The sequence below is a fragment of the Onychostruthus taczanowskii genome, unplaced genomic scaffold (genome assembly GCF_017590055.1).
Source record: "Onychostruthus taczanowskii isolate IOZ18803 unplaced genomic scaffold, ASM1759005v1 scaffold24, whole genome shotgun sequence".
In the NCBI taxonomy this organism is placed as follows: domain Eukaryota; kingdom Metazoa; phylum Chordata; class Aves; order Passeriformes; family Passeridae; genus Onychostruthus; species Onychostruthus taczanowskii.
In genome coordinates this window covers 3,323,549-3,337,782 of record NW_024499684.1, presented here as the reverse complement: position 1 = coordinate 3,337,782, position 14,234 = coordinate 3,323,549, and the positions used below count along the sequence as shown (strand labels likewise).

Sequence of the window (14,234 nt, the reverse complement as noted above, 5' to 3'; positions counted from 1 at the left end):
GTTAAAAACCACTGATGCACTGGGAGACATTATATATGTGGAGGGGAAAGGGGAATTGCAATTCTTCCCTTCCTCTACCACAGAACAGTTTTATTTACAACAACTTAAATTCCACATGTTTAAGCCAAACTTGCAAAGAATATCAAATACAAAAGAGTAATTCAACCACTTTGGTGCCTTAAAGAATTCAAAGCAAGTCTGCACTGCTCTTTCAGGAAGAAAATTTCATTTTGCCACTGGTGCTCACATACCTTAAACTCCTTTACACCAGAGATTAAAACACAGATTGTAAGCATATTTTTGACTTCTTATGACTAAACAGGTGCACACTAAATATGAAGATTCAGACTGAAACTAACAGGAATACCTCTCAGGCTTGTTTTTGTGTTTTAACTACACAGAGACAACCATAAAAGCAAGCTCTCTGAATGTAGCCCTGAAGTTGGTATGAAGATTAAAAAATAAATAAGAACAGATGCTAACTTTCATACAGAAAACACAATTACTGACTAAACAGTAACAAAACTAAACACTGAGTAGGTTGCCATCTTCTACTGATGTCTTGTTAACAGTGGCTGAAGTGCTGCCTTATAATTTAAATTAAATTCCACCTTTTAGGAAAACATCCAATCATTATTAGAATTTGGTGACAGAAAAGGGGTTCTTATCAGATGGAGAACCACAGAGTAGAAATAAAACTGCCTCAATGGCACCAGCAGAAGGGAAAATGCCAAAACCAATCAGACTCCGCAGTGAGAGCTACACCCAAGAAAAGTGCTTCACAGCAGATTTCTCTGCATAATTTGGGTAACAGCAATAAATTTGGTTGGCCTGTCAAAGCCAGGCTGGCACAAAAATGCTGCAACAACTCCAATTAGAGTTTAGACTGTTAATCTAAATTATGTGGATTAAAATTAGAGCTATTTGCTGCTTTTACATGGGCACTTTTATCTTTTCAAAGGACATTTCTTCCCCCGTCACTGGGGAAATGCCAGTGGCAAACCACAAGAAACAAAACCCTTGCATCTAGAAGTGGGGATTCAGTAGGAAGGCATGGCCTGAGGATGTCACTTTGTGGTTTTGCCCCAGTTTTGTCCCAACTCACAGTGCAGACAGCCAGGCTCCTTGTCCTGCTGGGCCCAGCCGGGGCAGCACCTGTAGACAGTCTGCTGCTCCATCCTGTACACCTGCTTGTAAACCGTGTAGTAGCCAGACCTGTGGGGACAGGAAGGTTAGGAGAGCAACCACAGCTCCCACTAAACTCACTCCCACCTCACCAGCAGCACGCTGGACTCATATGTCATATTTAGGAGACTTTTTTCAGCCTCCATCAGGAGTTCTCATTAAAAACTAAGAGAAACAGCAAATTGCATCCTGATAACACCAAATATCTCTGACATGCTGTGTCCACACATTATTTTGAAGATTTTATATTTAAGCTAGCCAAAGGTGAGTAATTTTTTTTTTTCCAATCAGTTTTGGGTTTAGCTGTTGGGGGACTCGGATCTCCCATCAGTTCCAAGCATGTGACAGAAATAGAAAGAAGTTCAATTTTTCAAAGTCAATGCCTTGACAGCTGGGCTTCACCTGAGCAAGAACAAGACAGGAACATTTTCTGATAGTGTGAAATTCTGAATCTAAAGCCAGCCACGAAGCTCATGAGCAACCCAAAACACATTAAAAAGCCACATTTTCTACTCAGTAATAACAGATTTCAAGTCAAATCTCAGGAGAACTCTATGTCCATAACCACACATTTCAGATGAAACAGTTGACAACTTATCTCACAAAAAAAGTTAAAGAACTTGCACAAAGATTAGCAACAAAACCCATTTATAACAATAGATAATACATTACCTTCTCTCATAGCTCACACACCACCTCCTCTTCGTGCAGCCTTGCTTCCACATCCTGACCATCCGACTGAAGGACTGAATACAGGGCTCCTGGTGTCCCACCAGAGCCAGCTCCAGCACTGGGCACACATTGGGCCTGGGGGGGGGCAAAGAAAAAAATAATTTTTATTTCTAACACCAAATTTAGACATCTAGAGAAACACACATAAAACTCTGATGGGTGTAAGAGTTTGAACCAGAATTTTTACTGGTTGAACACACTGCAGCCCCAAGCCTTGGAAGGCAGCATGTGAACAATGCACTGAAATTCCACACAAGCCAATGAAAGATTTACCACAGATTCAAGGGCAGATAGGATTTATCTAAACTATTGCTAGGGAAATTGAATATTCTGTAAGAGCCCCCCTCGCCATCAGTCCCCTCAGGGAAACACATGAAATTGGTAAGAGGAAGTATCCTTGTTCTCTGCTGATTATTCTTAAAATAACAAGACCAAAATAAAAGCGCTGCTTTGGAGGATGATATGTAATCTTCATCCTGCTACCTAGCCAGAGTTACAAAAATAGCAGGATTGCAGGAGGTACGGAGGGTCAAAAAAAAGGTTACATGCTGATGGTTTTGTAGAGATTTTGTCTGCCTTATCCCAATTTCTTTGCCCTGGTATAAATCAGGAAATTCTGCATGACAGAAAACAACGGCAGCAAACATTCAAGGTCTAAATAAAACCATCAAGAATGAGGAGTTTTGTCATCTTTGAAGGCAGGATCCTGTTGTGACACGAATGAAATTAACTCACTGGGTTTTTTTGAGTCGTTTATAGATTGTTAGTGCAATAATTTAATCACCAATCCCCCAGGACAGCCTGGTGGGGCTTTGCAAGCACAAGCCTCAGTAACTCAAACACAGGGGGGAACAGGGACCTTCTATACCCACCCTGGCAACAACACCACTCAGCAGACAAATCCCTCCCCAAATTTCAGTCTGAGCACTCTCCAAGCTAGAGAGTAATCAAATAACACCCTGTCACACTTGTTTCCTCTGTCACAGGTAGGAACATGACCCTGTGCTAGAAAACCTGGGGGTGGCACTAATAAGAGAGCAGTTCTAGCCCAAGAGCTGCCTGGCAGTTGGTCATCATCACTTACAGTGGATGTTGTTCACCTCTCATTCAGGATTTATGGTGGTTTTTAACTCCTATGAAGCCTGAACACCACAGAAGGTAGCCTTGCTAACGAGAGAATATCTTTCACCCACAGGTCTTCAAGTAGTTTACAAATATCATTAAATTAAGCCTTTGCAGAACCAGAAAACACTATAATCATTATTAATTTTCCTGCTGAGCTGAACACGTGGAAGAAGCCCTGCCTGGACTTGATTCTGGATCAAATCCCACAGGATTTGACAGGACAACAGTGCCAGGGCTGTGCAGAATGCTGACAGCACCCCGTGGAGGATGGCACATCCAGCCAGGTCTCCCAAAGCCACCACAGCTGCCAAGGGAGCACCTGGGACATCATCTCAGGGTAAAGAAGACCTCTGCCCAACAAGAACACTCCAGGAGGAGGAACAGAGCAGATTTAAGCACAACCAGCCCTCAGGAATTCAGGCTGCCCATGTAAAGGAAGGCAGGAGAACAAAGCCCACAGCTGTAAGTTCTGGTTGTCCTGTATCACCATGGGAAAAAAGTAAAGAATCCATTTGTGCTGGAACACCTGACCTTGGCAGAAGTTACTTTCCTGAACTAGAATATCTGTTTCTCCCAGGCTTTAGAGCATTAGAGCAATCATCATCATCATCCCAAACCACACTGCCCATGGACATCCCTCCGTCCTTCCTCCTCTACTGCACAGCCCATACTCAATATTGCTCCATATTTCCCATTCCTCAGGTCTGCCCTGGGTGCCAACACCTCAGAGCAGAACAGGAGATGGTCACAGCCCAATTCCAGATTGCCTCAAATTCCTCAAGCAATCAGCCTTCCCCCTCACTCCCAATGTCATCTCCATCATTTAGCAATGCTTCCCATGTCCCAGCTACCCCTTCCCTCCAGAATTACCTCCCCATTTAACATATTTAGCTGAAGTTCAGAGCCATTGTTCCCAAGCCATTCTTAGCACAAAGTCTGCCATTTGTTTCCCATCCAAAGAAGATCTTTGTGTGCCCAAAATCTTGCCTGTTTTTCCTCCTTTCCATTACGTCAGTTGGTCTAATAAAACCCTTGCCTTACTTAGCAACCATGCCTCACTTAGCAGGCTTTTTAAAATGGCTCTCCCTCCAGTGAATAGAACACCATGTTCTGATAATTCATGCATATCTCCTTTTATTAGAAATGCCTAAAACTTTCCAGATAAAGGTACATTCATATGCATCGCTCTTCCATAAGTAAAAGAGGGGAGCTGACAATTGTTGTAATGACACACTGAGCCCATCCCACAAGTTCCTCCTCATGTGATATTGCCATGTTTCCAGGAATAGCAGTATTGACTTCTAGGATATGGTTAATGGGAACAAATGACGCTCACAGAACAAAACAAGCCAGCAGCAGAGTCATATGTTTATGAAGATTTATTCAAAGTAAGCCATTCCTCCTCGATGCCCTTGGGATAATTTAAAGGCAGATATCAAAACTGCTGAAACACTATAATTAAATTGCAGCAATTGCATAACATGTAATCCTGTGCTGGCAAAGCTGGGAATCAAACATGCCCTCTCCAACAATTCAGCATCCTCACGGCTCCCACACACACAGTCAACACGGCAGTTTTTGTGCCATCTGACTCACTGGAGACCTCCAAACCTCAGAACAGCTCCTGGAACAAGGCTACAGCTAGTGAAGGCACAATTCAGCACTGTGGCACTCTGCTAATTAGAGACCATCCAGGACTGAGCTGAAGCCCCAAGTGGATGTAGTGGTGCATCAGAGAACAGCTCCTGTTTTACTGCTGTGCCCTTGGCATTCAGAAGATGTTTCTTAACAGGAGTTTAAGTGTTAAAACAAGCAAAAGACTCAAAGGCAAATTATGGGCCACGATTTGATTGATAGACCAGTCCCTTTAAACCTTTCTGCACTGGTGCTCTGTGCTAGCCAAGGCCAACACCAAGGCTATTATTAGCTTGTCAGTCTGACTGAGGCAAGGCAGAAAGCTCTCTTAATATTTGCATTAGGAGACTGCCCTTTAAACAAAGACACCCTACACACTTCCAGCTCAAGACCTGAGATTCTAATGAACAGATAATTAGACCAACACAGAGCAAGAGCAGCCTGGGCTAATCATATGGCCGTGGTGCCTGTGAGCCACCACGCAACGGGAAAAGTTCAGAGAAAATTAAAAGCATCTCCGGGCGGGATGTAATTCGTTCCTGTGTTTGGAATTTTAAAAAGAAAAGGAATAGATCTAGCAAAAAATCACAGAATGGTTTGAGTTTGAAAGGACCTTGAAGATATTCCGTTCCATGGGCAGGGACACCTCCCACTGTCCCAGGCTGCTCCAAGCTCTGTCCAACCTGGCCTTGGACACTTCCATTTGTAAAGGCCCATCATATCTCTGTCATAGGGACATTTTCTTTTTCTGCCCAACACCTGGAATGCCAAAGTAAATCTCTCATCCTACCTACCTACTTTTTCCCAGCTCAATACAAGAAGCTGAAGGTAGATTTAACAGCAGTGAGAGAGCAAACACACATCAAGATATCCCTAAAGATTCCTTTCAACAGCACAAACTTTAAATCAAAACATTAACGAATGCGAATTTGGCTGTCTGATTTCAGGTCTTTCCACAGAGATTCCCTGAATGACACCACCTTCTACACTAAGTCAGACAGCTGTTAGCATCTCACTAAAAATGAAATGTTGCAGCCTGCATTGCCTGAGCTGACGAATTTGCAGCCTGAACACTATTGATCTTCCCATAAATCAGTCAATAGATGAAACCTGTCATAAGGAGCGACTTGCTGGAATCCTGTATTTTCAAAACACTAATTGGTTGCTGCTCCTTCCCCTTATGCTGTTATTAAAAGTTTAGAAAACCAGTCTGCTCACTCAGTTTTAGTTTGAAAAGATCAAATAAGAGTTTTCTTAAGGGAGCCAAGAATACAGTCAGGGCTAAATTCTCCACTGCTGTGATGATAACTGGTTTTGCACCAGAGATACACTGATGTTATCTGAAAATAGTTGTACACTGCTACAAAGGATTTGGTTAGGAACTTTTCAGGTTAACTGTCTAAATCCCCTCACATCTCCAACATAACCATTGTCTTATAAAAAAGACCTCTAGAAAAACAAGGTGGCACCTTTCAGAAACACGTGGCACTGCAGAGGAGAAACAGCCAGCAGCATGACGTTGTATGCAAAAGAGATGTTGATCAAAATTTTTAATCTATATGATCTCAATTGGAAAGGAGTAAAAACGAAATTTTGTTTGAACACAGGAAAAGTCAAATCAGGAAACAGGCCACAGAAACAAAAGATCCAAAGAACAAGTTACATATATTGGCTTTTATATATAAATTTTGTCTGTAGATACATATTGCTTAATAATTCAAAAAGGCCAGAATGACAGAAAAGGCTTTTATTTTTTTATACTGCCAAGCTCCCCTTTTTACCCTTAATCTATTTTAAGGCTCATTTCCCTGATCAAATTAATCAGCACTACCAGAGACAATTAGGACATCCTGCTCCCTTGACCACTAATCAATCCCTGCTCTCTCCTGATCCTGTATCAATATTTGCGATGTTCACAGCCCCTCTGGGACATGGATTGTAAGCACCAAGCTCATTTGGATTAGGTCTCATTATCACTGCTGTTCTCTGGCTCTGTGGATGAAGGTCCACCACACAAGGCTGCCCCATCCCACAGGTTACTAATGCACGGCTGTGTCTCACTCACATCCTCTCTCTGATTAGATGGAGCAGCTAAATAACATGAGAGTTCCTTCAGCCTTTGTGCCCTGCATCTAGATGAAGAGCAAATCAATAGGAGATGATTAATTACACACTCAGCTATTATAACAACAATAAGATTTTTAGTTCTTGCCGCTATCAAAGTGCGGTGCCTGTCGCTTACCTTCCACTTAACCATCCTCCTCCCTCCCCCAGGACAGAATAATCTATTTTGGGTGGCAAGAAAAGCAGAAGATAAACATGCACATCCAGATCATTTAACCATGATTGGCCAATCCATCTTTTTTGTTTGTTTGTTTGTTTTCATTTTAAAATCAGGGAGTGATTTTTATTTTATTTTTTCTTTTAGTGTCATGTAGATGCACTCCCCAGCAACACCCAGTTTTATAGTTCTGTCTGTTACATCCAGGAGGGCACCCATGACCAGGCCTGCAAACCAAGCAGCACAAACACTCAGCTTTACAATCTTAAGGACCAGTGTCCCAAGGATCTCTCTCTTAATTAGGAAACCATATGGGATATCACATAAAGGAGGCTAAGAAATAGGTGGCGTGTTAGGACAAAGCAGATAAGGGTCCAAAATCCACGCTAAATTGAGGGTGAAAAAGTGTGAAATCAGGGAGGAAAGCTCTAGGTGTAATTTCACATTAACTACAGCCATGCCATTTTCAGTCCCCTGCAGAGGGGTGTGTAACACCCCAGTGAACTCCAGCCCCCAGCAATCCTGCCAGGTGCACACACCTGGGCTTCCTCCAGCAGGAAGGCGCAAAGGAACCTGATGTTAAAATGTTAACATAAAAATCATTCCAAGTGTCACACCGCTTTGTCACAAGGAGAGAAAGCTCGCTCTGGTTTACAGCAGGTGCCACACTGTTTGACAATTAAATGAGTTAGAAGGCACTGAAATCCTCATTTGTATTTCAGCAACCTTATCTAGGGATTGCTCATGGCTTTTTTGGTGCCTGCCAGATTTTAGCAGTTTCAAAGCAAAACTTTTTTTGAAAGCTTACTTTTAAAATAACATGAAATATACAACTTCCAGTCAAACTGAAACAAACATGATTACATCTAAAGTATGCAATGTATGTAAGAAAATCCCTAAATGCCAACATTTTAGGTGTTGAAATATTCCAAGTCTTTTACTCCCCTATAAATCATTACCTTGACACCAATGTCCATTTTTGAGGGGTTTTGTTTGGTTTGGGGTTTTCATTTGTTTGCTTTAACATTAAGAAAACTTGATTAAGCTAAATATTTAATTAATTTTAACCACAGAAAAACTAACAGCATTAGTGGATTAGTGTTCAACAGTGGCAAAGTAGAAGGGGAAAAAAAAATAAAAATCTCAGTTTATATCTTTTGGATTAGAAATTTATGCTGAGGTTCTAAATAACCCACAGTTCCTGGTGTTACTCTACAGAGAGAGATGGACAGGCTTTGACTCACAGGTATAAGGTACAAGCAATATAATGATGACAGAAGTTTACACAGCTATATTCTTCACCATTGATGGTGCACTGGTCAGGCAGGGAGAGCACCAGCAATTACAAAAAAAAGGGCAACCACTGAAGAGCCTCCCGAGGGCTGAGGTGTATAAAACCTCATTTTCTATAGAGGAACATTCCAACCTGAGAAGACCAGGCCCAAAATACCCAATTGTTCCATAAATAATGGGGACTTCTTTGTTAAAAAACAGTACAGGCACATATTCCTGAGATATTATGGTAAATTTTCAATATTGAATTAGGTCATGTACATAAAAACATGGTCTGGGCATGGCATTCTCTTCTGAACAAGATTTTGTGCCAAGTTCTGCTCTGACTTACAAAGGGAAGGCAGCAAGGTGTTTCTACTAGAGAACACAAAGACAAGTGTCAGCACTCTGACTTGAACAACATTCCCCTTTCCACGCACAAATATTCATCCACAGGTCAAAGGCACTGAAATGGAGCTCAGAGCACAAATTACAGCCCACATCATCTCACAGCAAAGGCAGAAATATCAAGTTCCCCTCTGGAACAATTAATGATTAGTTTTAAAGCAAGGCTAGAAACTGGAATCCAAAGCACAAACTGCATATGTTCAGTACATCATGTTAAAATGCTTTGATTTCGCAGTAATGAAAGGAAATTTCTTTCTGCTCAGAAATAAATTAAAAGCAATAGATTTGAGAGGGAATGTAAGCAATAACAGGCTTGAATTTCAGAGGAAGGAAATCTATTAACTGTGTTCAAAGAGAGAAGGTATTTAATTGGTGAATAACACAAGTCTGCAATATGGGCTGTTAACCCCCTAGGAGCCAAAGTGTCACTTCCACCAAAGTTCTGCTAAAAAGTCACCTCAGGACCAGGTCTGCCACCACAGATAATCTCATCCCTCCTCACCAGGAGGCATCTTCAAATTTATTAAAAATATTCCACAGTCTGTCATACCTAGATCATGGCATGCCTACAACTAGGAAAAAAAGGCAATGCTGGATGTAAACAATGCAGAAGAAAAGTCAAAGCAAAAACCAGGCAATTTTCCCAAGAAATACTGCAAAAACACATTTCAAGCACATTAAACTATTGCATAAATAACTAAACTATAGCAACATTCCATAACAATTACACCTAAAGAAACCTGACAAGATTTTTCCTCTTAGAGTGTAATTTTGGAGAGTAGTGTGAGAAGCCAAATCCCATTAAAAGTGAAGGGGCATTCCCCTTCCCATTCTTACCTTAAATGTGCAGATTTAAGAATCATACAGTATGTGTAAGCTACAGTGATTATGAGCAGGAAATTTCTACACCTCTTGTGAGATCTAAAACCATTTTATGATGTCTCAAACCCAGCAGTAGCAGCTTCTAAAATTGGAAAATATTTACAGTTCAAGTTCATCTTTGATAAATATAATAACTTCAGGCTATCAGATTTTACTATGCTGTCTTACAGCTATTTCAGAGTTTAGGAGAAAGTCTTGATCTCATTTTTCTCCTGAAGAGCAGGAAAACGTCATAAATCAGGAAAAGCACAGTACCACCATGACACTCATTCATTATCTTTAAGTCCCCTGACAGTGAATATACTGGGGCAGAAAAGGAGGAAAAGAGTGCTTTGCCATCTGTTAAAAGACTGAATTCAAAATTAATATTCCTCTAGGAACTGTGAAACAGAAGCTGGAAGTGCAAAGTCTTGAGGAATGGGGTTCTGTGCTGTGGTGCTGACCAGCATGAGCTCTATCTGCTGGCAGCATCCTGTAGTGCACAGGCTACAAAAGACTATTTCTGTTCAGTGTGATCCTCACATGCACAAAGATCAGAAACACCTCAGTCTTCAACTGCAAACTCAAGGATTGGGGAAATGAGGGGACGAAACCACCACGGACTTTATGCCAACTCATTCAAACCATGCTTCCTGAAATCATGTTATCCAAACCCCAAAGGCTGGAGTAGCTGCTGCTCAGGAGGAGTCAGGGTTTGCTGCAACCCTATGGAGTCTGAGCAGACAGGAATGGGAAGAAGGGCTTGAGGTTTCAGCTGAAAACTAGTTAGGCAAAATTCAGTAGCCTAAAGCAAAATTTGCCAAAGACTCTCATTGACAAATCCCTTCAACCAAGCTTTAAAGAGAAACACTTAATCTCACTTGATGCACAAATTTAATACAAAATTAAACTATGGTACAAATCTGAATACACCACTAGCAAATCAGGTCCTTATTTTCACCAGAAAAACTTGCAAATTTTTTTAACTACAAAATCTCCAAGTCTAAGACAATCCATCCAAAGAAGTGGAAGGAGATTCTGCTACATTATTCAGCTCAACTCAAAAAAGGAAACATACTTTATGTCCTCATTTAATGTTAGGAAGACAAGCTTACAAGCTTTCCTCACACCTGCAAATTGACATCACTGGAGGTGAAAATAAAGTATATTTGCTAAACAGCCAATATATTGAGACAATTTCTCACCAAGAAATGATTACACAATCTACTTTTCACATCATTTGGACAGTATTATAACAAAATTCCAGGCTCCAAGTTTAAGTTGTATCTCCATACACTTTATGGAAGCATCTCTCATTTTGTTTTCTGCACTGCGTTCCAAATATTCAAATTGACGTGCAATTTGTTCCGCTGTAACAATCACAACTTGGAGGCATCTCCTCATATGGAAACGCTTTGCACAACAGCAGTTAATTCTTGAAACGCATTCCATCAAGAAAAAGAAAAAAAAAGTGGACTTTGCCTTTTTTAATTATGCCTTAAAAGGAATTTTTATTTATGTCACTGAAAGATAGTGTCTGCAGCCACATCTGTTTGCAGTGGTGCAAAACCAGCCCTGTGCCATTGCACCCAACAGCTGGAACAGCTGAAGGGCCAGGGTCACTCGAGGTTTGCAGATGCAGATAACATGTGGATGCTAGAATTTGCTTTTGGGAACGTGATTTATCGGGAGGAGCACAAGAAAGCCGATAGTGCCCCAAAGAATTGAAGAAGCTGGAAAACAGTAACTCAGCCAGGAATCCAGCTCTGCATCCAGGTGTTCCTTGGAATGCGACCAGATTGCTTGTGGAGAAAGTGAAAATATGCAGATACGACATGTGAGCAGTAAAGAAAAACCCTAAGCAAAAGTTTTATTGCAAGATTGAGACTGGATCTTCTAAAAGCAAAGCAGCCCCTTCAGATGGACACAGAGCAAGTGAAGGGGCTTAATGCTGACAGGAACAAAACTGACCTCCTGCCTTTTCCAGGGAAGTCCTCACCCACCTCACCTGGGACAAGAAGAATCCGTTCTTGAGCCCTGTCCCAGTCCTGACTCTGAAAGGTGATATTTATTGCATAAAGGGGGGTCCCAGCACATAGCTCATAACTCCACTGCCTCTGCTCTGTCCTACACCCCCAGCTATGAGCAGACATCTGTACTGCTCCAACCCTCAGTGGAATGTTTGTCTAGGACAGCATTTACCACTTCTGACAGCAACTCAAGTCCTCTTTTAGGTCCCATTTCTGCACTGTCCAACAGCTACTCCCTAATTTCTGTGAAGCCCAAAGCTAGATAACCACACATCACACTTGCATTGTCTTGCACACCCCAGTTTTGGGCTAGAGAGCTCACTACAAAGTGTTAAAAATGTGCTTTTTATCATGAGACATGGTTAATTCCTCATTTAAAGGCTCACATATGCTCTACAATGAAAATGGCATATCTGCTCTCTGGTCATTCCAGAGTTCTCTGAAGTTCTGTTGGAGGATCATCAAGGGCTAATTGTAAGGAAAAGCAGTTGATAAAAATATCTCATCATTCTCTAATCTGTTCTACATTAAATCTCCTCAGGGGGCTTGGAAGCAGAACACCAGCATCCCCACAGATCCCTCCCATTTCCAGCTAGGAGCAAATGCTCAAGTTAGCAACAGAACAAAAACAATTATGAAGAATATCCTGTATAGCCTCAGCCACATAAGATCTCAATCAAAACAACAGCAAAGAACACACTCAGCATGGCATGTTCCAAGGGATACATTTGCTGTTCTGATTTCACTGCCTGCAGATGACCAAAGTCAAACCAGAATTGTTAGAAAAAGGTGATTCAGTGAAAAAATCCTCCTGGGCATGTCGCTGTTTCTTGCTGAAAGCTGGCAGACTCACTCCTAAAGGGTGGTGACATCTTGCATTTGTGCTTACACCAAAGGTAAAATCCCTAAATAGCAAAAAAGTTTGGAGCGATACTTATACTTGCCCCAGCTGGGGAAAAGCAGGAAGAAAGGCAGTAATTTCAGGAATATGAGCCTTGGGAAAAGCACTCAAGGCTCTGACACAGGGCTGGGGGTTTGGGTGGCTGCTCCTGACTGCTGCTGGCTGACAGTGCACTGCTGCTCCCAGTGACTCCAGCCCAGCAGCAGCATCCTCACACAGCATCACTTCCAGAAGGGAATGCTTCCTCTGCTCTTTCAGTGACACTGTCTTTAAAAAGGTAAAAGCAAACAAAAGTTGTTTGGAGGCAATTCACAGTTAACAGCACCTCCAGCTTCAAAAGTGCAGAATCATAGTTATTACTGATGTCAAATGCAAACAGATTAATGTAGGCCAATGCTATTCCTCCTCCCGATAGAGTAATTGCTCAGAAAGAGAGCACAAAGCATGCCTGAAAGGAACACAGAGCACTTTTAACAAAGGAAAACGTTTTACCACAGAATGAGCTTAACTTCTCTAAGCACTGTGATGGATACTTCGTGCTCCAGCAAAATGGAGTAATACAAACCACCTTAAAAGCACTTCTGGTAAACGCTGTGTAAATATGCATTGCATAGAAACCAGCGAGCAATAGGCTTGGAAATCTCAATTTTCAGACAGAATAAAGAACTAAACTAAAAGCAAATACAAGACATTAATTATGAAAGAGTGGGATGAAGTTGATGAAGATAAAACCCAGGAAGATAAGAGAGGTTAGAAATTAGGCTACACACAGATATTTGAAAAGGCTGTTCTCAGGTTGCTTTGAGAGGGGGACACAACACTCCTTAAAACACAAGACGAGAAAGATACACAAGGAAAAGTAAAGGTACACAGGAAACAGTTTCCATCAACACTCAATTTCAACACGCAAAAACTTTAACCGCAGGTTTCGTGCATGCGGCCAGCTACTCTCTTCCAGGAGCCGACCAGAGAACTACCTCCGGACTCAACAAAGGGCATTTGTTGCTCGTGCCGTGCAGAACCCCTCGGAGAAAGTTGCCCGGCGCCGCGGCAGCCGCACACGTGCGGCCCGAGCTCTTTGTGCGCTCCCGGCCGCGGGAGGATGGATGGATGGATGGATGGATGGATGGATGGATGGATGGATGGATGGATGGATGGATGCTCCCCGCTCCCTGCCCTTCCCGCACGGATCCCCAGCTGGCACCCCGATCTTCGTCCTGCTGCTCTCCCCAGGTTGATAGCGAAGACAGAAGCAGCCCCGGAGCTGCTCACCTCCCGCGGCAAAGCCCAGTCCAGCCCAGCTCTCCCTCCCCGGAGCCCCGCAAGCCCATCCAGGAGAACTCCGCGGGCCGGGACGGGCGCTGGGGATGCGCGGAGTTACGGCGCACCCACCCAAAGTTTCCCCGCCGCCCCGGGGAGCCGAGGGGAGCCGGAGCCTCCCCGCAGGGCCACAGGCAGCGTGTCCCGGCCGAGCCCCACACTCACATGCCCCGCTGCAGCCGCGGCTCCGCGGCCAGAGCGCAGCCCAGCAGCACGGACAGCAGCGCCGGCCCGGCTCGCATGGCGCTGCCGGGGAGGGAGGATGGAGCGCCGGCCGGAGCAGCACCCTCACCCGCAGCAGCAGGAGCAGCAGCCCCGGCCCCCAAATCATTTAAAGCGGCGGCACAGCCGCGCCACGGGCGGAGCGGCTCCGGCCCGGCCCCATCCCCGCCCCGCCGGGCCAGCCCCGCCCCGCGGCTCGGAGCTCCGAGCTCCGTGCGGTGCCCACCTCTCGGCGCGGAGCTCCGAGCTTCGTGGGATACCC

At 43.3% G+C, this 14,234-nt stretch overlaps 1 protein-coding gene across 1 annotated transcript in view; it reads right to left on the bottom strand.

The window, feature by feature from the left end:
• Positions 1 to 13,992, bottom strand: part of LOC121336602 (multiple epidermal growth factor-like domains protein 6) — a 184,462-nt gene extending 170,470 nt beyond the window's left edge. Inside the window, exons 1-3 of the mRNA XM_041405927.1 lie at positions 13,916 to 13,992; positions 1,858 to 1,992; positions 1,106 to 1,215 (exon numbers count right to left, since the gene is read on the bottom strand). Coding sequence (XP_041261861.1) covers positions 1,106 to 1,215; positions 1,858 to 1,992; positions 13,916 to 13,992 — 322 coding nt within the window. The remainder of the gene's footprint in view (positions 1 to 1,105; positions 1,216 to 1,857; positions 1,993 to 13,915) is intronic.
• Between the last annotated feature and the right edge of the window lie 242 nt (positions 13,993 to 14,234).